Below are 26412 nucleotides of genomic sequence, written 5' to 3' on the forward strand. Positions count from 1 at the left end.
AGTTTGCCTCAGCAAATTGGCCTGGGATGATATCACAAACTCGGATCGTTATAACGGCTTAATACACAAAGTCGTAATTTTAAACATTGACAAAGGGCAAAACTGAGCGTCGTACACGCTTCATTGTTGCAGATGTTGAAAATAACTGACAATGCTTTGAGCCAATAACAATCGCAGCTCTCTGTACCCGTGCGACATCTGACCAATAGCTGATGAGTATTTGTCATATCCAAGTTAGATAGATCCAGCTACGACTATATATAGGTGGAGGAATACACAATCTAGGAATGTGCTGCAGACCTCAGAAGCCATTTTGAGATGATGTGCCCGTTGAGAAAGCCTATGAAGATGCTGAAATCAACGAACATGGTTACATTTCTGTCTGTTTCTCCCTCCGTCTCCTCTATTTCACCATGGCAGCTGTCAACCGACGGGACATTAGCAAAGCGGGGTATCAAGCTGTGCTCACAGAGTTAAAACGTCATTGAAATGAAAGAGGAGAGTGTCTGTTTACTGTCTCTGTCGAGACATGTAACACCGTGAGTTTTTTCCAGTCTGAAATCTTCCAGCATCTCTCACAACCCAACGTCTCCTTGAGTGACTGAGTTAATTCACTCTTGTACCGGGGAGAAGGGAGGCAGATCCGTTTTCCAATGGCTTCTGTGAGCCTTGTTTCCAGTCCCCCAGCCCCTGTTCTTGACAAAAACATGACAGACTCTGAGCTTGCAGGGGATGAAAGGTCGAGTAACATTCTTATGCAATTCTTAATACGCTCATCTGTGCGTTTCAGTGCTGTGGGTCTACATGCTTGTGTTACTGTTTTCTTCTTTTTTTAACCATGAATTGCAGGGTTTAGAGTCCACGGTTTCCCCCTCCTCAAAAAGTCTTTGCATGCCTCTTTGGTGCAGTTGAGTAACGCTGTCCAAATAGCCTAGATTTCCCATCACCGTGTCGATGAGACTCATTCACGATCATTTCCATGCAAGATAGCAGACCTCATCGTTTGTGTTGTTGTGGTACTGGGACGGATTCATGGCTTCATTGTTGCCATCTGCAGGAGGCTATGCAAATGACTATGATGTAAATGTGCCACGCCCATCCTCGCGCTGTACCCCCCCTACTGGGCACCTGGCAGTACTGCTGAGACAGGGTTCACGCAGGGTTGAGCTTATGTGCTGCTGCTGGGTTTAGGCCATGTCTGTGTCCTTGTGATCGGTCTCTAGTCCTGACAGGTCTACCAGAACATGTGAACAAAGAGGGCCAAGTATTTGCTGGTGTCGAACGAAAGATTTCACCAGGTGATTTCACGGTCTGACAGACGTTCACGCACAGAAGAGGGAACAGGTGGTGTAGTGTTTGGCTGGAACAAAAGTTGGTGTTGTCACAGCTGTTGAAGGTGTGTCTGTCCCTGTGTTACACCTTTCATGCCTCACTCTGGGCATCTTTCACCCTTAAGGCTTTAAGTTTTTAAAATGGGTCAGAAAAGACATGTGCAATTCCAGAAGGCAGTCCAAGTATGGTTTGAAGTGCTAAACAGAGAGATTGTGGTTTTACTGCACTTGTATTACTGTAATTATGGTATCATTGGAAAACACATTTTCTGTATTGTGTAGTTATGCTGGGATGTTTGTGTACCATCCTTATGAACTTTATTCTAACAGTGATGCTAGTATTTGATATTTGCTTACATTTGTTATCAGTCTTCAGTTAGGTATGTGATTATGGACACATGAAAATAAAGGGTAGGGTAGTTTTATGCCAGTTTTCCCGAATCAAATGCAACAAGTTGGAAAGTGTTTCATATCGAATCGTGAGGTCTCTGCAGCTGTAACTGGACTAAAAGTTACGTTTAGGTGCTGTGCTGTGGTACCTTTAGGTGTGGAGGGTGTCAGGTTGAAGCCTGGTCTGCAGTGGTCTCAGAAGAAGAGGTAGCTACTCCTTGTGTAAACAGACATGGATCAGTCATTTTTTGAGCAGCTGACATTATGTGTTATGAAAAGAATACACTGAGATGATCGTTTATACTGCTGGCATACTTTCATATGAAATGGTTTCAAGTGGACAATTATACTTTTTACATGAAATGCTCTGCTTTGTATTGGCCATCCACTGTAATACAGTATGTGTTAATTTCAGTTTTAAATATTTGAATCACAGCCAGTTGATGCCTAATTTTAAATGTGGACCAAGTGTTATAAAAGCTCGCTTTAAAATGCCAAGTTTTCGTGTTGGAACCCTTACCACCCCTGTCTGAAACATGGCAGATCATGTATGTGAAGAACTCGCCTGGTCACCAGCTCAGTCAAATGTCAGTAACATCTCCTCCAAACGCACTGATTATAGCAGTAATAGACATTTGTGTCTTTAAGCATTAACTTCAGTGTATTCTGGTTTCCAGCAATTGGCATAATATTCTGTCTCCTTGTAATTTTTCCTTTGGAGAGTTCCTGCACGAGTGCTCAGGCATTTAAGCCTTATAACTTTAGTTAAAATTCAGTCAAAACCTATGTGATGTGCTAATTGAATAAGAACCGTTTGCTGTTACTCTACAGAAATAGTGGACCTTTGTCAAAATGAGTTTTGATTTTGGCAACATGTGTTGTGTGCTAAATAATACGTAATACAAAGTTATGTATGAAGTCACTGAATAAACTAGCTTCTAGAAATCTGAGGTTTTCATGAATTTTACTCAGCTTGAGGTTGAATTACATTTAGGTTTTACAGAACAGCTGCACATTGGTTCACAGGAAATCAAAAGTTAGCCTTGAATTACTGACGGGATGTTTTTATTGATAACTGTCTGGTGTGATATTTGCTACTTTGCCCTAAATGATGGGGAAAAGGCCTTATGATAGTTTTAGTATTATTTCATTTTTTATTTCTTATTAGATCACTACAGCAGTTCTGAATTATGTGCTCATCAAATGTTTTGATGTTTTCATGATGTGAAAAACATTTTAATTATGTCTAAGACAAAAAAAATCAGTATACAAACTCTTACAGTTATACTCACTGGACTGCCTGTGTTCCTGTTTTTAGAGAGGATGGCGAACTGGAAGATGGAGAAATAGATGACGAAGGGATTGGAATTGAAGAGGAGAACAAAGAGGCTACAGAGGGGAATGACAACAAAGAGAAAGAGAAGGAAAAGGAAAAAGAAAAAGCTAAAGAGAAAGAAGAAAAGACTCACCGGCACTCCAGGAAGCGATACAAAAAGACCAGAGAGAAGAGGAGGTCTAAAAGGAGGAGGCGTGACAGACAGAAAGTAGGACGCAATCACACTTGTTATTTCAACATAATATCTCTTACTGCTGCTGCAGTTAAGGCTTAATGTATGTGAACTCATTCAAAATTCACTTTAATGTTGATTTTCTTTTGTCCCGTCTCCTCAGCACCACTCCCCCTCCAGCAGCTCCAGCTCTGACAGTTATGACTCCGACTACGACCGAGTAGAGAGGCCCAAAAACCGGAAGAGCCAGGGATCCAGCCGAGAGTCTGATGGCCAGTCCTCCCAGGTGAGCTCATATCTGCTGCCATGCTGACATTATATATTCATGTAAGCATTACTGTATAACAGTTCTCTCTGTGGTTGTTGAATTGCCAGCACGGGCGAGATTCAAAGGGAGGCCATGGCAAGTCCCCGCCGCTCAAGAGCAGTGATTTTGACAAATACAGCGACTACAGTGATGACAAGTATGACTATGATGAAGAGGAGGATGATTACGAAGATGACATGTCTGAGTATCAGCAGGCAAAAGATTCGACTTCTCAGAGTCAGGGAAAGGGACGCCATGCTAAAGACCAGATGAAGAGAGGAAACATGAGGGGGATGAAACAACAGCAGTGTATGAATGCTTTTCATTTCAAATCATTCCTGCAGTCATTTATCTACATTTACTGTGAATGATAAGTTAGTGAATGTAATGTTATGCATCGGTAAGGATGCGCAGAGTTTAATTACTTCTTCCAAAATGTGTTTTTCAGTTGTGCAGAGGGGAAGAGGCAGAGGGAGTGGACCAGGAAGAGGACGCGGGATGCTCAACAAGAACAAGAAGCTCAAGGGCAAACCCTGGGGAGGACGTGGACGAGGTCGAGGAGGAGACCAGGGTATGGAAGACATGGCATCTGTAAGTATGCCCTGATTTTAAAAAAGTTGGGATGGGATGACTTGCTAATCCTTTTGAAATGCACGTCATTGATTATAATAATTGTTTTACCTCCTCAGCGTCATTGATTTTTGTAAATATAATCAGTTATGGTAATGGACTTTATACAAGGCTTTTCTTCATTAACAAAGCACAGTTTGCCTCTCATTCACCCATTCACTGTAGAGAGTACTGTAGAGATTGTGCTGTACATTTACAAGTCAGAAAAAGACAAAACTAAGACCACATTCTGTTGTTTATTTTGTGTCACAGGAAGGAAAAAATTCTTCTGGTTTTCAGAAGAAACGGCCAATCATGAGCAAGGAGTTTATCAATCAGCACACAGTTGAACACAATGGTAGATACATCTGCAAGTATTTCCTGGAGGGTCGATGCATCAAGGTATGGAAGCAGTGATGCCGTTTTGCTTGCTTTAACAATGTAAGCCAGTTTACACTGAAATATTTGAAAAAGACAATGACTTTCCTGCCTGAAAGATGTGATATTTCCTTCATGCAGGGGGAACAGTGCAAGTTTGAACATGAGCTCGTCGTACCAGATAAGAAAAAGGAGCTTTGTAAATTTTACCTCCAAGGATACTGCAGCAAAGGAGATAATTGCATTTACATGCACAATATCCTTCACTTATCATGACAAGTGTTTTTAATTACGTTTGTATAATTGTGTCATAAAATTAACTGAAATCTCATTACACCTTTTAATTAGTTCTGTTCCTTAACCTGTGATTGCACGTGAATACCCGTGCAAGTTCTTTCATACAGGAGCCAAATGTTACCAAGGAGACAACTGCAAATTCTCCCACGAGGCTTTGACTGATGTGACCAAAGAGTTGCTTGACAAGGTAACACAAAAAGAAAAAAGTGCTGTTTTGATTACTATGCAAAGAGAGTGTCAGTACCAGTGCTTAACAATTATCCTGTTTCCTCTTGCTGACTCATTTATCAGATAATTAACACTGAAGAAGAGAATGCTCGTGAAGACGAGTTGGAGCTGGAGGATCTGAGAAAGCAGGGTATCGCCCCACTTCCGAAGCCTCCTCCTGGGGTGGGGTTGCTGCCCACTCCTGGTCAGAGCAGTCCTACAGATGGAGCCGCTGGCCAAGCAGGGAAGAAGATCCCCTCCCTTTTTGAAATCAAGGTTCAACCGACTGTAAACCTGGCACATAAAATTGGTCTGAGGTAACCAAGATAATCTGTAATCAAATGAAAAAAATGTAGTCAAATTCTAAAGAGTTTTTAGAGCTCACCCTGAGCCTGCTTGTGCACATTATTTTTCAGCGGCTCCAACTTCTCCCAGAATCAAGGTGAAGGCACCAATCAGTTCAGTGGAGGCCCAGAGGACTTGCAGAGTGGAGGTATGGTGCCTTCAGGTCCCTCTGCTCCTCCTATTCCTCCCCCTGGATCACCTGTTCCCATGGGTCCCCCGACTGGGCCACCCATGCCGCAGAGCCCCCCAGGACAACACCAACCACACGGATTTCCAATGCAGCCACCAATCCCCCCTGGTCAACCCCCACCCTTCCATGGAAACCGGCATAATGCCAACCCTCAGATGAATATGCAGAGGCCTCCATTCCCTCCTGCACCTGATCTACAGATGCTGCAAAGCCTCTTCCCCTTCCCATCGTTGGGTCAGAACCCAGTAGAGTTCTTCAGCAGCTTCCTCCGAAACCAGGCCGTGGGTCAACAAGGAGGTTAGTTTTATACTCATATGGTTATCCAACAGGGTATTTAATCATAACCACTACTGAAATTGCAAAATTATGTCTTTGTGTTATATTCTCAATTTGGTAGACCCTGGCCTGGTCTTCATGCAGAACCTCCAGCAGCAGTTGGGTGCAGAGTCACAGTTGCAGTCTTTACCACCAGCAGTACAGAAAGCCATCTTTTTACACCTGACACAGCAGCAGCAGCAACAAGAGTCCCATCCACAGGGGAATGAGCCACAGAGAGCAGAGGGCCAGGATGACAATGCGAACAGAGGTAAGTCCCAGGGGCAAGAAGCAGGTTTGTTGAATTAATTAAGATAAAACCCAGAACTACTTCAGAAATGGAGCACAGGCTGAAGTAAAAAAACAGCAAACAAACCTGTATTACCCTGGAAAATTATCCAAATATGTCAGTAAATCTGCTGTTTGAAACAAGGCCTGGATGTGACACAGTGTTGATACACAGATAATTTACAAACACGCTCTGAGAGAACAAACATTTAAATATAATATAACCTTCTTTTTTTTTTTGGCAGATGAAACCACAAACTGGTACTCCAGCGACGAGGAGGATGGGAGCTGTGTTTCCTCCATTCTGAAATCTCTACAGAAGCACAGTGAGATGCAGCAGTCTCAGTCCAAGCCCCCCCAGGCCACCCCTGTGGCTCCAGCTCTGGGTGACCCTCGGCTTGTGAAGGACAGGGCTCCACCCAGTGACCCCCGTGTGAAGACAGACCCTCGACAGCGACCCCCAGACATGAAAAAGGAGTCGGACGGAGCTACAGACCCACGGCTCTCCAGAGACCCCAGGAAGATGAGACCAATGGAGCCGAGTTCCTATCGCCAGCAGAGCCACCCTGCTCCTCAGAAACCTCCAACAGGAGATGAGGATGATGAAGGTGAGAGGGAGCTCAGGGACAAAGCTGTTCTCATCCCTCTAGAGGCTGGCCCCGGCGTGCTGCTGCGGGACCCTCGTTGCCAGTTAAAGCAGTTTAGCCACATCCGGGTGGACATCTTGCTCCAGCGGCCAGCCTTTGCTCAGACAGTGGTGTGGGCCCCTGAGGACCTTATCCCTTCCCTGGTTCCCAAACAGGAACACTCCATCAACCTGCCCCTTCCACCCCTAATTGCAGATGCTCAGATGAACCGAACAAACCTGCCTGATCATCCTCCCGTCATCAGCCCTCCGCCGACTGATCCCAGACTGGCAGCTGCACGCTTGAAGGAACGTATGAGTCGGTTGTCCTCTGGATCGCTAGAGTCCCGATCCTCCACTGAAAGACCTGCGGATCCGCGTCAGCAGAAGACTTTGGACCCCAGACTCAAGCGTACAGGGAGTCTGGACTCTAAGCTCCTGGGTCAGAAAGAGCCCACCTCTGGGGGGGGTGTTGTGGACCCCAGGCTACAGAAAGCCAGCGCTAGTTCCTCTCCTCACGCTGCTCGAGCCAAGCCAGAGCCTGAGAAGCTGCCACCATATGCCCCTCGTCTGGCATCCTCTGGAGGAGGGCTAGAGAGTCCCACTACAATCCTTGGGGGCATCAGTCTGTATGATCCTCGTAATCAAACGGAGCAGGCTCAGAAGGAGCAAGCAGAGCCTCCTAAAAAGGCGGGAATCCTTAAACACCCAGATAAGAAAGACAATGCTCCGCCACCATCACTCTCTCCAACTCAACAAAGTAGCTCTTTAGAAGACACTAAAAGCACAGACGTGGCCTCAGATCAGCCTCAACCTTCTGGTTCTCCCACACTGCCTCCTGATTCGCCTGTCAAACCTCCCGCAGTTCATAATCTCCCCATCCAGGCACTGGCCGGGCTGATCCGACCCCAGTACACTGACCCCAGGCAGGCCAAACTAGGAGGACAGGGCTGTACAGGAGCACAAGAGGAGGCAGAGGAAAAGAAGGAGAAGGAGCAGGAGGCTATGGAGGAAGAACCAAAACAGGACGATCCAGAGGAGGAGGCAGACGACAGGACACTTAAGGATGTGTTCAAGACTTTTGATCCCACTGCTTCCCCTTTCTGTCAGTAAACAAAATTAACCTCTATTTAGTGTTACATGAACCTATTTATTTCTGTATATAAACAATCCTGTATAGAATCAAATACTATCTAGTGCACCACACATTTGCCGGTCTGAAGACGATGCTCGATATGTGCACAGACACACTGTATAGTTCCTTTTAACATAATCATATTACTGCTGAAATGTGTGTTTTGAAAGTGTGTTAAGGTCTTTTATCATCGTGTAGTTTTCACGTATGTTTTAAACAATCAGGAAGAAAGCAACTATGTTCACGAAGGACTGACCCACATCCAGGCAGTAGTCTCTGTAGAATAGATCATTCATTCACTCTACATGCAGAGAGATAACGTGAAGCGATCAATCGAACGACAGTTGTAAGAATTCCCTTGAGAATTTTTGTATTATTTATTTCAAGACACTTTTATATTGTGAGATTTTTATGTTTGTGCTCACTTTTATGAGAGGGGATTTTTTCACAAAAAGTCAACAGGTGTTTTCTTGAACATTTACATTTTTTTACCACACATCCTGATATGAGTTTGTGATTTGTCAGCCTGACACGATTAGGTCAGATCCTCCAAACAGAATCCCCGCAGGCCCTTTTTACTGCACATTTTCCAGAAAGGCACATACAGGCTACATGTGCCGATGTTGAGGTACAGAAGTTTGTTCATCAATGACTTGCCTAGAATTCATATAGCAATGTTTGATTGTTGCTGCCTTTCACAGCATTGTGTTTTTAAATCAAAGTCTCTACAATCAAGCTAGCTTGCTGAAGTATTTGTGCAGTATGACACAGTTCCCATCTTAGTTAAGGAGAAATGTGTAATTTTACAATATTACAGTCATTCAATATCTGTTTTGTACATTCTTGGACTTTTTTCATGAAGTGGCCTAAATGTTTGAGGATATAATGTTACTGTTGTAGGCTTTTCTTACTGGCTAACCACATATTAATGACAGTGAGTGGAGTTAATTATTATTGGCTGCTTTATTTGATTTGTTGGTGTCGTCCCACAAAACACTCAGTGCTAACAAGCTTGTAAATAGCAGGTAAACTCACTTGTTTTCATCAGAACAAGAAATCAAAAAAGAATGAAAGAAAGAAAGTGTACTATACAAAAAGAGTTATATGATACAAATATGACCTTATGAATATGTTTAGTATTGAATTTTGTTGGAGTTGACTGCAGCTGAACTCGTGTGCTATAAAGAGTGAATGTTGTAGGCTTCAGGTAGCATCATGCTAGGCAGTTTGTATTATTTGACAATTGTGTGTCTGCTAAGATTAGCTATCCTTGTTTGACTGAAACTAAGCTGTGTACTTTTTTATTGTTTTCATAAGTCACATTGTAAATGCCTATTTTGTATCATGTGTACAGTCTGTTTTTGAGTGTTTTAATGAATTATGCTTTATTTTTCCTTGTCAGCATAGTGGTTATGGTTGTAATAATACTGTATTACATTTTAACAACACATATTCTTGTCACATCTCAGTGATTTTATTATGAATATCTGAAATAAAGAGATAAAACATAAGGCATTTTATTTCAGAATCACACATCAAGCTGTATTGTCTCATTTTAGAGTGTATTGATTTAGTAACAGTCTGGTGTTATATCCAGTAGTGGAAAGTGACTAATTACATTTGCTCAAGTATGACTGAAGTACAAATTTGAGGTATTTACATTTTATGCTACTTTATACTTCTACTCCATTACATTTCAGAGGCAAATATTGTACTTTTTATTTCACGTATTTGACAGCTATAGTTACTATTTACTTTTCAGGTTATATATATTTTTACATACCTTCCAACTTTTTTGGCTCGTGCTCTCCTCCAAGAAAACTTCTTGGTTGAGGGCCCTTGTCATACTCAGATATCTGTGAGTTGTTCACAGTTATACCAAAGATGGTCACATTTAAATCAGTATTTGGGACGCACAGAGGTCAAATTATTAAGTATTTTACAGAATGCAAAGATAAATGAAAGTCCCCAAAATTACTATAGAGTTTTGTCGAAAAACTTCAAGCTATCGGAGGGGACTGACCCCCATTGGAAACCACTGGACTGAACTGTCTGTACTGTATGTAAAGTAGTTCAAACAAGCTCCACATCGAGCAGCTGCAAAATTCCGCTTACACATTGATGAATCCATAGTAACAGTCTAATGTGTAATAATATGCCAGCCAATGATCAGAACAAGTGCTTTTACTTCTGATAAATGACACACATTTTGGCAATGATATGTTGTACCTTTACGCAAGTAAAAGGACTTTCACTTGGAGTAGAGAGATTTGACATTCCTCTGTCTGTACTTTTTACTTAAGTGAAAGATCTGAATGAATCTTCCACCTCTGATTATATAAAGTTTCAACTTCATTTTTCTGAAGTGTCCTTGAGCATGACAGTCTGTAAAAGCTCCCTCCAAGAATTAAGTGGGTTTCACATTAGTATTATTATATCCAATAGAAAACAAAAATGTGATCTGTGTTCTTATTTCTTGAGACACAAATACTACTTGTGTTTTGAGGGGGTAGAGGTCACATTGACTGGCGGGGCAAGACTGGGTGCTACAGGATGGCATGAGGTCTTCCTCAAACCCAGCTCATCAGTCTCTGGGTTACAGGTCTGCTGGGCTCGATGGATCTCCAGCTTCCTCCTCCACTGGAAGCACAAGGCAGTAGCCTCTGCACCGTCTGAGTTTGGCTCAGGCTGCCTCAAACCCTGGAATAACAAGAGTAATTGTACAGTTTTAATCACTCAGCAGATTATTTTCACAGTAGCCTACACGGAGAGGACCTTGTGACATTACAGATATAGTACGGCTTCTGGTGTTAGATTTACCGTCATGCAGGCGGTCTCTGCAGCGTGGACCCCACGCAGGACTGTCTGGAGCAGATTTTGTGCGTTCTTCACCAGGATCTCATCAGATGATTTGCATCCAGGTGTGACAGCATTGACACTAAGTCAAGACAAAACAAAGAAAGACTCTCATCTCATTACCTTTCTGTCTTTCATATTGCAGCTTAGTTTGCAGCGTCAATCTTCTGACCTGGAGATGATGTTGAGCTGGTTGGTGATGGTGAGAATCTGCTCGACTATGAGGGAGAGTTCGACCGTACACTGTTTATCCAGGCAGTGGTTGGTAATAACTCTGATAAACTGAGTTACTGACTGGCAGTTTGAGATCACATCTTTGGCTGCAGTGACAAATGCCTCTTTATTCTGGAACACAAGGAGTGATTGTGAATAAGAGTGCTTGCAAATATCAAGATTAAGCTGTATAGTGCCCCCTGATGGTCATTACCGGTATTGGGCCTTTCTTCTTCAAGTACTGAGTCATGTAACATATTGTGTCAGCCATCTTCCTGGTCACCTGGACAATTCTGTTGTCCTTGGGATCCCAGCTGTCACTTTCTTGCTTTAAAAAAAGGGAGGTGTCAGTCAGGCAAGAGCCTTCGCTGTATGCACCAGACCAGACACCATCCTTTAGAGAAAAAATACAGAAATGATTATTGTGAATCATAGGAATCACTGAGCTGTGAGATCTTGTTAATCATGAGATACTTACACTCACTTTTTCCATATTTCCAGGCCTATATTTGGCCACAGCCGCTATGTCCATATTCTGTTCTGCAGCATCAACATTTTCTATATTGCCTCTCTGCCTGGATGTGGTTGTTGTGTCAGAGGGAAATTCTGCTTCTTTGATTTTTGGTGGGATTGTAGACAACCCTTCTTTGATGCCCTCAGGTGTTCTGCCCTGTAGACCAGTCCTGATGTGCTCTTTAGCCTCTTGGTGAATCCCATCTTGCTTCCTGAGCTCCTCCACCACGTAGTGAGCTTTGGCTGACCAGCACTGTACATGCACATCCAGACCGAGTGTGTCACAAATGTAGTGAGTCTCCACCATGAGCCTCGCCCGACTGATGATATCTGATATTTGAAAAGACAGGTGGTCGTTGATAGACCTCAGATTAGAGCGGGCACGTGGGTCACGGATGTAGTTTAAGGAGTCCTCAACTCTTCTGGTAGCAAGTTTTACACTTTCAAAAAGTGTTTGTGCTGCGTTTTCAAATTTCTGCTCTGCATCTTCTGTGCTGTTCTCTCTGAAGTGTTCAGCAGTGAAATAAGCAATGCTGACAAGGCTTTGAAGCGCAGTGTCATAATCCTTGTTAGCTTTGCTTAAATGACCAGAGAGCACTCGAATTTTGATCAAAAGATGTCGCTGAAAGAATTCTGACTTTGCAAGGTACATCACACTTGGCATTATTTCTAGCTCTTCTGCAGCTTTAAGATAGGCTTCAGTCAGGGTTTTTAGTTCATCCTGGTATCCTCTTAACTGCTTCGATTTGTAGGCACTTTTACAATTGAGGCTGGTTAACCTCGCTGCCTCTTGGATTCGAAGCGAACTCTCAAACAATGCTGAGAGCTGTTTCTGAGGGCCCAGCTGGTTCATTGCAGTTGATGTTCCCAAAATCTTATCAATAGAATTTAGCAGAATCTGAATGGACAGGCCCCAGAGGATACAAAGTCCCTCGAGTTGGTCCATCTGTCCTTCCAATGAGGAAGAGAACTCCACCAGGAACCTCGTGTTGTTCTGGGCTTTGTTCAGCTTGTTGTGTAGAACGCTGAATGTTTCTTGACCATCTCCTTGTGACTTTGTTAAATCAGACGCTGCCAAGAGCTGGACCGTGTCAGCACATAAAGTCATCACTTCATTTAGCTGCAGTCTGATGGCAGCTGCCATGGCTGGCAGATTTCCTCGCAGCTCAGTGTAAACAGCATGATACCAGGTTCCAGCCACCGGCAGTAAAACCTTTCTGGTGTTGTTAATTAGGTCAGAAAACTGTGTGCTGTGTTTGTAGATGCTCTGTGTGCTCATCGCCGAGCTCATCGCCGTCTCTTGAGCCGTCTGCACGAGCAGCGGGGTCAGTGACACCAGCTCTGCCCTGAAACTTTCTAACGTCTGACCGTCAACCGCATCAACAATGGCCAGCGCTTCCTTTGCAGCTTGAGCGTAGCAGTTTGACAACTCAAGAACGCCGGTGCTGGCCTGGTTGAGACCTGTCACATCTTTCCTTTTAGTCACAGCTACAACTTCATACAAGAGGGGCAAAAGGTCAAATCCAAGAGGCTCATGGATCAGTCTGGGCTCATCGGAGACAGCTGGGGTCTTTAAATCATCGCTGTCATATTTATGAGCCAGCTCCGCATCTATGGTTTCCTCATCTGAGTGCTCCTCCACGTGTTCGAATTGCAAATCCCTCTCCGTGACCTCTAAAATAGGAGAATCGGAGCCTCTTCTCATATGATCCAGGCTGAGCTCACAGGTGCCTTTGACTGGTAACCATGACTGTGAGATTTCAGTCTGACGTGCCCCCACTCGCAGCGGGCTCAGGAGGTGTGGATGCTGCTGGCCGTCCAGTCCCTGCCTGAGCACTTTAAAATGCTGAATAGCCATGGCAACATTATCTGAAAAAGCAGTATATACCTCCACGTTTAGGCTGGAACCTAAAAGCATGTCTCTGACTGACTCGCCCACGTTGGTTTGCCATGACTGAACCTGTTTCAGCAGGACCAGGAGGCCATTCCTGTAGATCGGGTTATCACTCCTGTCCAAGTGCCTCCTCACTGACTGAATCACCAGCTTCATGTGACAAATCAGGTTTGTTGCATGTTCACTGAACAGTTTATAGCTTTGCTCTCTGTACGCTGCGTCACATCCATGTTGGTCAATGACCATCTCGTTAATAGCAATACTGGTGAACTCTCTGACATCCATTACATCGCTGAGAGCATCCTGAAGCTGACTAGTCTCTTCCTCCCATTTTTGACACACCTCATGAAGCTTTTGAACAGTTTGCATTGAATTATCCGCCAGCTCCAGCGAAAGAGGTGTGATTCGAGCTCTGAGTCTTGTAAGGCCTGCTCGTGAGTTCTCCACATTCTCCAAACTCTTTGCATCAACAGCCAGAGCGGAGATAAAACCTGCCATTTGGATTACTCCCTCAGTGGAAGATATGAAATCCTCAACTAGTGGCTGAATAAAGTTCAGATCCATCTTTGTGGAAGAATGTGCAACCAGGACCTGTCTTGTCACACTCAGAAGTTCCTCAACTGTTGAAGATGCTGTAAGAAATGTGTCCAAGACTTGATACAGAGCAGTGGTCATCAAAGCTTTGTCAAGCATTTCTATTTGCTGCACCAGCAAAGTGCCGTTTTTCTCAAGGCCCTGCGCATAATCATCAGGATCCTCTGAGGACTTTAAAATCCTTTTTATGTCTGACCAGAATTGCAGGATGTGACGACAATGCCCCACCACTCTTTGCTGAAACTCTCTACGAGAAGAGTTTGCCACAACCATACAGTGAAACACAAGATCTCTTACCACGCTGTCAAAGCCACAGCCTCGTACTGAGGATGTGGAGGAAATAGTAAGTAGTTGTAACAGACTGTTCCTCCTCTCTGTGTAATACCCAGAAGGACCCTGTGATCCACTGAGGCGTTCACTTTTCAGGGTTATAATAATGTCTCCCACTGTGCCCTGCACTTTGTCCAGAATGTATCTCTTGGCTGCCTGTGCCTGCTCGCTTGTAGGGTGTTTGATGGTCGTGTGCATGGCTGTGTGCAGCATGGAGACGCACCTTCTCAGGGTCTCCAAGGAATCAAAAAGCTGTTTTGTTTGTTTGGGATCCTGTAAGGAATTTGCTCTCTCAACTGTCAGACTGTTGAGGAGGAGCAGAGCCTGAGAAAACACCTGGAAGGATTTGAGCAGGGACTTGATGTCTGAGGAAGAGCCAAGCTCAGAAAGGCACTCCAAAACACGATCTGCAGCAGCTATAACTCTCCTCACAGTAGCATCGTCGTCCACTATCAGAACCTAAGCAGAGAGACAAAGGGGATTATTAGACACTGATGCTGAACAGTGTCTTAGGCTTTGCTTAACAACAGAAATGCGGTAAAAACATTCATGGTCCCAAGAAGATGAAGCCTACTGACTTTGATGATCCTGACTTTTTCTCTGTGCCACCATGAGTTTTTTTTTTTAGTGGAATGTCTTGAAAACAGTATGGATTTTTATGAAATCTGGTTTAGACATGCATGGCAATGAACTGTAAAGATTGCACCAAGATCAGGTAAAAATTTGACTTAGTCCAGCACTTTAGTTAATGACAAAATACTGTCAAAACTACTGGCATTCCCTAATTAGCAAACATTTGAGTGCCAACATGCTAATGGTATGAGGTTCACCATGTTCTCCAGCTTAGTCAGCGTTTAGCTCAAACCACCATCTCATGGTAGTTTTGCTCATATTCACACATGGTGAGTGTATTCCTGTATGCAAATAAATATTACCTAGTCATGCAATAATGTCACTGATCAAATGCAATGACAACATGTAAAATCTACAGTAGAAATGAAAACTAGGCTTGTACGTGTATAAATCAAATACTGATGAACTGACAAAGTTCTTCACTGTGGTGCGCAGGTAGGTTACTGCATATATGAAGTGACTTGTTTTGCAGTAAGAGTGCATAATATTATGACAATAGCAATTATGGGTGAAGACAGAAGTCCATTTTGCAATCTCTTCCCATATCTTGGACAATGATGGGAAAGCAGTGCTATTACGCCTGCTTTGTTCTCACTGTAACAGCTATTGTTTCCAGAAAATGTTGAAACTGAAATTACACAAATTGCTGTATTCAAATCTGATACTCTAGTGTGCTGAAATAGTTTTGGCAGGTCCAGGCAGCATTTCCCATAACCAAAGAGAAGAAAGAGGAGTTTGTCACACACCATGTGATGTTATACCAGTGCAGAGTTATAAACAGTTATGACAGCGTCAGTAACAGAGTAGACTTTTGTGTCCTTTTTCCAATTCACAAGCTGTAGCTGATGCCCCCTTTCATTACCTACAGTCTGTGCGCTGGCATTACATTACAGAAATCAGTCAGTAGCGAACATTGAATTCATCGTTCTCACAAAGAAGGTTGATTTAACCTGATATTTATAACAACACTGGATGTTTAGGCAAAGGATCTTGGATATATTAAGTGTAAAATCAAAAACAACATGCAGTTTGGACTCTTATTGTGTTAAGTAGTATTCCCATTTTAGGAAACCTCTGGGAGAGTAAAAATCAGATGCAGCTGTGGAAGATGAATCTGTTGGCGGCTGTCAGTGCTTTTAATCAGCCACAGTCATTTCATCTGTGACATTGAATGTATATTTAATAAACTTGCAGAGAAGAAAAACCATACTTTACTTTGACTACTCCCAGGAAGACGCTTTGTGTAGCGGTGATGAGTTCCTCTCTGTGCTCAGTCAAACTTGGCTGGATGCTGAGTTTCTGGGCTGCCAGCAGAACATGCTGTCCAGACACGGTGACTGACTCCAACAGGGACGACATCTCCATGTGCAAAACTTCATCGTCTGTCTCACGTATGTGCCTGGAAGTAAAGCGCCTGGTGTTTATCTGATAATATATTACACTTCAGTCTCTTATATAAATCGTGCGAGAGCTCACGTGTTGTTCCTGCCTGCAGCCCTGTACATGAACGCTCTGGTCTCTACCTCAGTAAACTCCACACTGTACGTACCTGGAGGCCACTGCTGCCATGTTCTCAGTCGCAGCAGCCACGGCCTGAGCTGCACCCTCCAGCTGGCTCAAGTGTTCAGGCTCGTCTGTGCTGTCACACAGCAGCACCAAGTGGCATAAATGACTTGCGATTGGTGCAACCACCTGCTCCACCGCAGCAGTCCTGATCAACCCATGATCCAATAAAGAAGACATAGCTGACAGAGTGATTCTTTGCGGTCAAAAAAAAAAAAAGAGTAGCTCCATCTGTTGCGGCGCTCCTGCTGTATTCAGTGTGGTGGCTGTATTAATAATTCATTGTACTCTACAGAGGAGCTTGTACTTGATTTTCAGTGTTTCATAGCAACTGGGGCCACCTGACCAAACACAACCTCACCAGGTTTAACCTTTCTTTCTGGACATGTCTGTTGTGTATGCAAATCTGCTGCAGCACTGCTGCTGCAAGGAGAATATGATGCAACTAAAATATGATGCAACTAGACTTTCTCATTATCAATGAATTTATCACTTATTATTTTGACTTATTGATAGTAGTTTAGTCAAGTGGGTTTAACAAATTGGATGTTAAAGCTTCGCCAAAAAAGACATTTCATCCAGAATTATTGCCACAACAGTGACATCCCCATCGAGGGCATGGTTCAACTTTCGAGAGAGACTGTTTGGCATGTGCTCAGAGAAATGAACAGGACCTTACAAAACATAAGGGCTTAAACTAAATACCATTTGGCCAGTGTTACAGACATTGTATTTTAATAAAGCAGTACTGCCTGTGATCACACTTCAATATAAGAATGCATAACATCATCACTATTATCTTATCATATTTTGAGGGCCGTCCCACATTTGCTTGAAGTGTGAGCAGTGTTTCCAGGTAAAGGGGGACAATTTTCTAAACTTGTTTCATAAAGCATTCCGACGGTATTATACATTTGAATTCAATAGTAGACTTTAAGAAATTCTTTACAAAACACAACTGTGTTTTTTAATTAGACTGGTGGTTGTGTAATTTAGGTGTATTGACTATCAGTTTAAAAATATCACCTTTAGTGTAAAAAGCACTGCAGATCAGTGTCGCACTGCGACAAACAAGTTTTGCTGCTAATCCTTAAAAACCTGATTGGGTTTGAGAGTCTGTCACATTAAAATAGTAATTAATTCAAGAGCCCATCATGGCATCGTGCTAATTTTGTCCAATACATTCAACAAAACCCACTGATATTCCATTGATAATGATGTAACAGTGAAATTATATGTGAGGAGCTGGAACTGGAGAATGTTTAGTATTTTTTCTTGATAAAAGACAAACTGATCATAATGATCACTGATTCATTTTCTAATGATCGACTAATTGTTCCTGCTCTAGGATGCACATACAGAATGTATACATGCAATTAAAATTTAGACCCTTAGAATTAAAAAGGGAACTTGATGTTTAAAGGCAACACAACTGTAAATACACCCTAACAAGTTTTCCAAGAATTCTTTTTTTTTTTTTTAACATTCTTGAGTTTTTGTCTGTACATTTAGAGTGAAGCTGCCAGCAGAGAGCACCACACACCATCAGAATAAGAAGTGAACCCAACCAATGACCACACAGGACTCAAGTTGACAAAAACAGCATACGCGTCCATAAAATGTCACTCAATTTATCAACAGATAAATATACAGCTCAGACATCTTTAAACATCAAACATACAGCACACTATAATGGAAATGATATTCAGTGACAGTAGTATACTCAGAACAAAAACCCCAAATATCGGCGTGATTAACGGTGACAACAAACATACAAATACAATGTAACCATCACAGTTAAAATTTACCAAAATGTCAAGTGTCGGTTTCTCTGCGTGCATCATTTTAACGATGCAGACGGAAGATGTGAATGTGTACAGTATATGCCGTCATGCCAGTGGAATTAAATGGTAAAATAAAGTGTATCGGATCAAGAAAAGATTCCTACAGCACAAGCAATCGTAGTGAGCCATAAAGTGTCTTAGCACTGAAGTCTTAGAGAAAATGTGAAACATTAAAATATAGTTTTGTGTTCTTTGGCATTGCACATTAAGATCTGCCTCTGGTCTACTGCAAAATTACCCAAAATTCATTAGACTGCAGGTTTTCAGCCTAACATACTGCATACTTTTTAAATATAATTAAAAATAATTATCACGGATACATTCTTCTAAACTGACGTCAAAACATATTTTCTCGTTATTTTGAGCTCTTCAAATGCATAAAATAGCTATATCCTTACTTCTTTGGGCACATTTAATATAAAATTCAATGTGTTCTTCAAAATTTCTTTCACAATGAAGCCCGGCTTTAAGAAGAACTCACAGAGTAGAAATTTGGGTACAGAGGAGCTGTGAAGCGGCAGATTTTCAGGGCGCTGACATTCCTCCATGTTGACTTAAAATAAGCTTTTCCCAGAAGCCCCAAAGAGCTCGTTTATGTGCAGTGATTGAGTGCAGCACATTCCCACCTATTTTTAGGGCATTACTCATGCCACGGGCCCCTGTAAATGACTGTAGGTGGACTCCCATCGACTACTTTCATCTGGCCGTGGAGAATAATGTGTCTCATATTTCACACTAAAACCCAATGCCTAATAACAAAATAGTAAAATTAAATATGGGCTACTTAGGTGACGCCTGGAAAGGTTTTGGAAATAAATCATGATCAGATCTTATGTCATGATATAGAGTGAACCATTTCCTACAATATTTCAGTGAGAATTTACAGCATTATCAGCTAAGATGTCTTCATTTGAGCCTGGAAAATTGTGGGGGTCCATGTGAAAAGTCAGCTGCATACCTGAGCAATCGTTTCTAGGAAAACCGGCTTCAGATAATTTGCTCTTCTGCACATCGCACTTTTGAGGCATTGGTCAATTCAGAGCACAGCAGAGAGTAAAGGTTGAAATTCAAATCTGACAAAATCACTTAAAAGACCTGCAAACAACTCAGTTAAAAGCCATAACAAATGGAATGCTTAAAGAGAGTCGCAAAGCTTGAAATGTAAATGGTGGCTTTTATGGTCCTAATGACCTCCGAGGGCGCTTTTTACTGGGCCTCCTCTGCCTCTGAGACACCAGCAGACATGAGGACATAGCTTTTAATCATTGTGTGTGTGGGTCTGAAACACAGAAGCTCTGGTTGATAATCTGTGGGAGGGAGGGGCAGTCAGATGTGTAAAACAGATATCCATAAGCCAGAAATAGTAAAGAAAAGATACAATCTTTCACTCCCAGGAAGAACTGAATATACAAACGACTCCAATCATATACTATACAGGACAAATCTTTGGTATTAAAAGTAAAGCTATGGAGCCAAGGCATTCATTCTTATCAAACATCAGTGCTTTTAGGAAAACATACTTTAGATACAGTATGTTTATAATGGCCTTCAAAACCCCAACTTGTGTCGAAGCCCAGTTTTACACAATATGGCTTAAAGTGTATGTATAAAAATAAATTTGCTATGTAACACAGCCCTGAGGGTTTTGTTGTCCACCAGTATTCATGCCGTCGCCACATCCCTGTACGGATGTGGGTCTCCATCAACAGCTCCGCTCAGCTGGCTGGGAGTTACCTCCTTTGAGATTAGCTGAATTCAACAGCAAGTGTCCTCTGGCAAGCCACACTGTCACCTCAGAAGCCTGTTTCCTGGACCCCCACCCACAAAAAAGTATCAAGTCTCCAAAAAATATGGAGAATATTCTTCTCTTCCACATATGGAAGACCGAAGGGCCTGGTGCCACTTGGGCGGCTAGGCTGTGAGACCCCGTGCTATTGGATCCTACCCGACCCAATTCCTAATCTCATTGGCTCCTCTGGGACCCCCCCAGCCCCACTGCAAGTCTCAGTGGTTCTTTTCCATCCAGTCCCAGCTTTCATCACTGTCCTTCCTGTTCTTTTCAGCCTCGATGATCTCTCTGTAGCGCCGACGGAAGAATCCCATCTGTCAAAGAGGGAGAGGAACAAAAATTTGAGTGGTTAGTAAGGTGGATCTGTGGGCAGACCTGACTCCAGGACTGAAACACCTGTGGTTTTGCATGTTTGAGCTTGTTAACTACAAAAAAATACAATTTTACATACAATTGCAAAACTGCAGAACATATTCCAGAGTAATTTAGGGTAGATTTTACTCTCTTGAGGTGGTCATTTTTTCAGATAAAACTTACTTTAGATAGGGATAGCTGTGACCTAGAGACCCAACACTGTCTGATATCAGTTTATCACAGATATATCATATAAGCACTGTCAAATATGTCACCCTTTAAAGGAACTTTGAAACTGAAATACACTCATTTGTTTTTGTGCAGAGAGTTAGATGAGAAGATAGATAACACTCTCATGCTTGGACAGTAAATATGGAAGCCATGGCGAGCAGCGGCTTCACAGATTAAAACACATTGTGGTGTTACGTTGTATTATGTGCAGAACTATTTCTCAGCTGGATGGAGCATCTTCTTGTCCAAGAAACTGAAATACATACATTTTTAGACTGTGATGTCATGTAGCTAGAAGGGATGTTCTAAAAACCTACTTGATGGTGCATTCAGTGGCACTCTGACACAGACCTACGAGATTCTACTGCATACCAGCAACATTTTGAATGTAAAAAAAAGTATTTACACAACTTCAATATTTTCTTACGTGTTCTAGATTCATTTCACATAGCTTGTAAATGTAATGTGACCTTGAGGTCACCGTTATGGATTATATATCTTTAAGGTACAAAGGCCTGTAAATTGAGATTTCTCCCGCAAGTGAAACAAATGAAAAACAATGGATGTCTGGCCGATAAGAAATCAATTTAGAACATCATGGCATGGTATGCTTTGAAAAATGGGCCTCAGTAATGTGAAACATACACAATTTGAGGCTAATAGGTATACCCAACAGCATGGATGGAAGCAAATCAAGCATTTCCTCTGTACAAAAGTGTTGTTTTTTAGGAATCTAATATTGTATGCTAATTTACATTTAACTAACCTATAACATGCATTTACCAAGTGAACACAACGGGAATATGAGAGGGTTGGGGAGAGCAGTGGATTCTTGGTGCGTATCTAAACAAAGCCACGATGCCGCTCTCCCTACGCCTCCATTCATTTATCTGCGTTTGACTACTAAAGTTTATTGATACAGACCTGAACTCTCCTCAGGCATTTCCTGAAAAGAGCAATACAGGACATGTGCTGCTCTTGTAAGTGGGGTTTATTTTGGCAGGATCCACGGACCTGGGGATCGGGGGGGAATGGATCCCAGGACCAACATTCCAGAGTTTAGTTGTGGTATTCCCGGTGGAGAAAGAAGCAGTGAAACAGAAAAGGAGTTTTGTGCTCACAGGGCCTCTGGACATCAGTGTAATTGCCATTTCCCTTTTAGATTCTTCTTTCATGTGAGTGGAATGGTGTGAATTATTGTCCAGTCTGTGATTTGCCCTTTTCATGGTTGTTTAAGGCCCAAAGCAAGCTCTCACCCCCACCTCTTCCCCTACCTCCAGCTGTCTCTGTACAACTGGATACTGTCCCGGCGTCTAACCAGAGTTAGACACAGGGCTTCAGGCTGTGACACACAAGTTTGTGACAACTCCCTCTTATTTACTGTTGTGGCTTCAGCAAAATATTACGAGATAAACTCAGTTTCGTGACTAATGCTCTCTTCTGAAAACAAATCAGTGCGTTTACCTTCCAGAGTAGCACAGCTAACAGCAAAAAGATGAGGATTCCCACCAGCAGACTGATGGCAATGATCCAGCCGACTACGTAACCCCTCGGCTCCTGACTGTGGAGAGCCTCGAACACCAGCTGAAACACACACACACACACACACACACACACACACAAACACCAAGCACAACACTCCAGTGAGTCAGTGAGTCACGCTAAAATACATCACACACATGGGCAGGGACACACAAGGGTACTCATTAAGTCATGTGCTGCTAATGATGCAATGTAGTGCAACAAGACCCATCTTATTTGAGGCTGCTCTAGCTGCTGCTCAAACCCTTGATATGATTCAAGAGGAGCTACATGTAAAACTAAATATAGCATAAAACATGACACAAATGGATTGGTCCAGCCTAAAATGCACATTCATGGCATCCAGAGGATGAATCCTACTGACTTAGTTGACTTTGTCCAGTGCTTTGGTTTAAGTATCTGTAAAACTGATGATATGACATGCCAAACATTGCATCCACTAAACATCAGCATACTAGCATTGTCATTGTATGTTAGCATGCTGATGTTAGCTTTAGCTCTGAGCACCGCTGTGTCACAGCCTGACAGAGCTGCTAGCATGGCTGCAGACCCTTAGTCTCCATCACTGCTTCCAACAAGACGGTGGCTGTTACGCTTTTATCACTGGTATGAATAACACCATAGAACTAGTAATTGAGCTTGACCATCGCTGTTTCGTAATACACCACTCTTTCCATGTTGATTAATGCCAACAAGTATTTATCTTATTAGGTCAGCGCAATTCAAAATAATATATCACCCACTCCCTTTTTCAATTCCGAGCCTCATGACTGTAAACTGATTCCTTGTAGGCCGGAATGAGGCTAATTCTGACTTATCTTGTGTGTCCGGGAGGCTTGGCAACTCCTAAAAAACAGCCTGGTTCCACAATAAATATGAGCTATTTAGGCCGTTTCCCATGACATGAGTGAACGCTGACCTGCTGGTTAATCCGTCACTGACAGCAAACTCAGTCTACTTAACACAATGCACACTGTAACGCGTAACTGCAATGGAGGGAAGTAGTATCGTTTGACGAATGCTGTATTTATTGTAATTAAGTAAACACAATTTTAAATCTTTGATTTTTATTTCATTATCTAATAATTAGCACTCATTTTATATGTGAGCTGTTCTACTGTGGAACAGCTCTTTTGAAGCGATTTGATACGTCTGTACATGAGGCATTTCCAACAAAATTACTTTGACTGCTCTAATTGATTTGCACTGAATTAAAAGTGGTTTGACTTGAATTAAATATTGCATTACTCTGCACGACAGTTTAGCCTGCTTTAATGTCAGCATTCGGGCCTTAAAATGGAAAACTACACATTCAAGGATCATGTAATAGTTGGGTTTATTTACTCATCATCTTAAACAAAGGCAAATAACTGTATAAATAAATGTGTTACTCCCAAATGTCAGACAGTCCTGCATAATTTGTTGCTGCAAACAATGGTGGGACAATTTCGGGACTGACAGTGGAACTTCACTGCTTCAATGTGCAGTGCTGCATTCGCTTTGAACACAAATGTGGCATGAGACACCAACTGTGAGCCAAGACACAACCAAGTGGACAAGTGAAGATTAATCTCTGTTGAATAGTTTCCCACATTAACACCTCCCCTGTACTCTGAGCTCTGGAATATAGTTGTTGTTATGCATGCCAAGGCGCTTGCGTGCACAGAAAGTTGAAAGCTCTACTGGTCGATGCTCTCTGACACTGACTTTCCCAGTTTAACTTGTGCAATTAGTTCATTCTGGGAATGTGTGATTGAATGTGAAGTCCATCAAACTGAGCTCTGTGATGCTAAGTTTGTAACTTGCGTACTTACAGCAGAATGTTATAGATTTATGTCAGTTTGTTTACATGCCATGGGGGATAAAAAGTGAGCTGGGCTTGCTGTGAGCAATGCAACCAGGGACCACAAATTATACTCTGCAGTGTGTACTCTAGCCAGCAGTCATCCGGAGGGAAAAGGTAACTGTGTTCACTAAAACCTAGGGGAGCAATTGTGGCTGGAATGAGCACGCTCACTGAGTGCTGAAAGAGCGGCACGGTATGAACGTATTCATGGCTGGCGTGAACTTTCCGAGCACGTCTGAAGCTTAGGGTCAGCAGGGCTGCAGTCCGGTCAGCACCCTAATCACTTGAGAGATCCCACTGCGAGCATGCCGGGTGCTCAATATAATCATCACATCTGATCTGGTGGGCCATTCAATCACTCAGCAAACAACAGTGGGGGGAGGGTTTGTCCTTGAGCGCAGCTGAGGACCCCCAGAAGAAGTGCCACCATACAGTATACCCACAGTCCCCAGCTGTTCCCAGGTCGTCATGATTGTCATGATGGACTGTGGATCTAAAGATAAAAATACGAATGCTCATTGATAGATTTTTACCAGCAGAGCTCCCCTGTCCTTTAACCCGAACACATGGATCCAAGCCTCAATTAGCATCCACTCAAGCTTCAAAGGGTTAGTTCATCTAAATCACTAAAAACACTATTTGTATCTGAGTCTTCCACAGCTAAATGCTCCACTTTCTGCACCGGCTAGTCGCTAACTTTCTAACTGTTGGCCATTTGGTACTGACCACGCACAGTAGTGTGCAGTTGGGGGTCGTAGAAACCAAACAATCAGCCGAAAGAGGCTAAGCTGCTAAAAAGAGATCTGATAAAAAAAGAGGTGATAATTGTGAAAGTATTGGAAAGAGTGTAGGTGGCTGGTGTTTTCACAGCTCATGATGTACTCACAGAAATGTCCTCCGGCAGGCCCTTTGGTACCTCCACTGCCCTGTCAGTTACTTGCACGCTGCCTCTTGTCACAAACTGGATCACAGAGGAACTATCCTGTGGGTTGAGAGAGGGTGGGTTATTGTTACCATTGGAATCACATATACCTGGACTAAATCTATGAAGCTTGTTTGTTTCTCACCCTCTTAAGAATTTCAGTATTGAGTAGAAGTTTTATATCTATGCTCAAAGCCTCTTCTTTCAATTGTGGACCCAGACTGCAGGAGATTGTCATACACGCTCTTCCAGGCCGGTCACAGTCCTTTTAAAGAAGAGAGAAGAAGAAGCGGAGTGTGAGGAAGGGGCAGGAGAAAGGAGGAAGGAGAAAGTGTGTGGGAGAGAGAGGCGTGATAAACAGATGTTGCACCGACTAAAAAAACAAAACAAGAATCCTCCCAGGGGGTGACAGTCAGCGAGCTCTCAAAGGTCAAAGTGCAACTTGCGGCCTGCATATTTACCAAGACTTTGCGTCCCGATTTGGTGAAGAAGGCAAATATGGAGTAGAAGATGCTCTCTCTGTCCTGGGGGATGGTGCACGGTGTCGGGTTCCTGTGAGGCGTGCAGTTCCCTCGGCCGTCGGCCACCTGAAACAGGACGGTGGTGGAGAAATGTTTTGACGAAGACTTTAGGTAAAATCGCATCCAGTGAATATAAATGAAGACATAAAAATAACACAGAGCAGGAATTTTGCCATGTTGATGTTGCAAAGATAAGTTTGGATTTGGGTTTGACAGCGAAAATGTAGACACAAGCACTTGTGTCACCTAAACTGGCCCAGTCCCACTATTGTTATGAGTCTCCAGGGCTCACAGGAAGTTCCTCTCTATAAGACGCTGGTACCCCTCCCGGATAGATTTCCCATAAGGAGTGATTTAGAGGTGTCTGGTTTACTGCCCACCCCAGAGGGAGCACTTCCCCTTTCCCCCCTCCTCGGCCCAACCTGAAGCTCTGGAGGTGGAAATATCCTCTGGCCTTCCTCATTGTCTGCTCTGTTGCCACCCAGCATGTCTGAGCTTTTTATCGCCCCGCTTTCTCATGTCCTGTGTTACTGCCACCACTGCTGGTGTGAAGATTCATAGGCTGCACTAACTTTAACTTAGTCAGATCCCTCACAAGAAGAGGATTTCCACAGTAAATAATGAAGGCTGAGGGAATTTTGTGCAGAAAAACTAGAACATATGGAGCAACAATCGGGAACTCGTATGTCACGTGTGAAAGAATGGAGGTCTGTATAAAATGTAAGAATATCTGGCGATAAAATATAAGTGTGCAACTGTCCGATGTGCCACAGGCCAGACGCAGCGTTAACAGAGTTTATGATGTGTGGGTCCAGGCTTGGATGGTACTGGGCAGTAGCCAG

At 42.9% G+C, this 26412-nt stretch overlaps 2 protein-coding genes across 2 annotated transcripts in view; one reads left to right on the forward strand and one right to left on the reverse strand.

Moving 5' to 3' along the window:
• The first annotated feature begins 307 nt into the window (after positions 1-307).
• On the forward strand, positions 308-9437 carry LOC121613853 (zinc finger CCCH domain-containing protein 6). The gene is made up of 12 exons (XM_041947528.1): positions 308-739; positions 3040-3265; positions 3393-3515; positions 3605-3845; positions 3985-4127; positions 4419-4547; positions 4665-4779; positions 4898-5007; positions 5112-5344; positions 5444-5859; positions 5960-6148; positions 6411-9437. Exons 1-12 carry the CDS (start codon positions 654-656, stop codon positions 7901-7903), a joined length of 3504 nt encoding a protein of 1167 aa, XP_041803462.1. The 5' UTR covers positions 308-653; the 3' UTR covers positions 7904-9437.
• Positions 9438-18138: 8701 nt separating this feature from the next.
• itga9 (integrin, alpha 9) overlaps positions 18139-26412 on the reverse strand; it is a 49087-nt gene continuing 40813 nt past the window's right edge. Inside the window, exons 24-28 of the mRNA XM_041947609.1 lie at positions 25511-25636; positions 25195-25314; positions 25014-25109; positions 22204-22323; positions 18139-20468 (exon numbers count right to left, since the gene is read on the reverse strand). Of these exons, the coding sequence (XP_041803543.1) occupies positions 20370-20468; positions 22204-22323; positions 25014-25109; positions 25195-25314; positions 25511-25636 (561 nt within the window). The 3' untranslated portion in view covers positions 18139-20369. The remainder of the gene's footprint in view (positions 20469-22203; positions 22324-25013; positions 25110-25194; positions 25315-25510; positions 25637-26412) is intronic.

The sequence above is a fragment of the Chelmon rostratus genome, chromosome 11, assembly GCF_017976325.1.
Source record: "Chelmon rostratus isolate fCheRos1 chromosome 11, fCheRos1.pri, whole genome shotgun sequence".
Classification (NCBI taxonomy): domain Eukaryota; kingdom Metazoa; phylum Chordata; class Actinopteri; order Chaetodontiformes; family Chaetodontidae; genus Chelmon; species Chelmon rostratus.

What these genes read in the sequence shown, in the direction of transcription:
- LOC121613853 (XM_041947528.1), top strand. Translation starts at nt 654, where the DNA reads ATGGCTTCTGTGAGCCTTGTTTCCAGTCCCCCAGCCCCTGTTCTTGAC. An exon ending in TAATTGCATTTACATGCACA is followed by an intron (nt 4,780 to 4,897) that starts ATATCCTTCACT and finishes CTGTGATTGCAC; the next exon opens with GTGAATACCCGTGCAAGTTC. An exon ending in GGCCGTGGGTCAACAAGGAG is followed by an intron (nt 5,860 to 5,959) that starts GTTAGTTTTATA and finishes TCAATTTGGTAG; the next exon opens with ACCCTGGCCTGGTCTTCATG.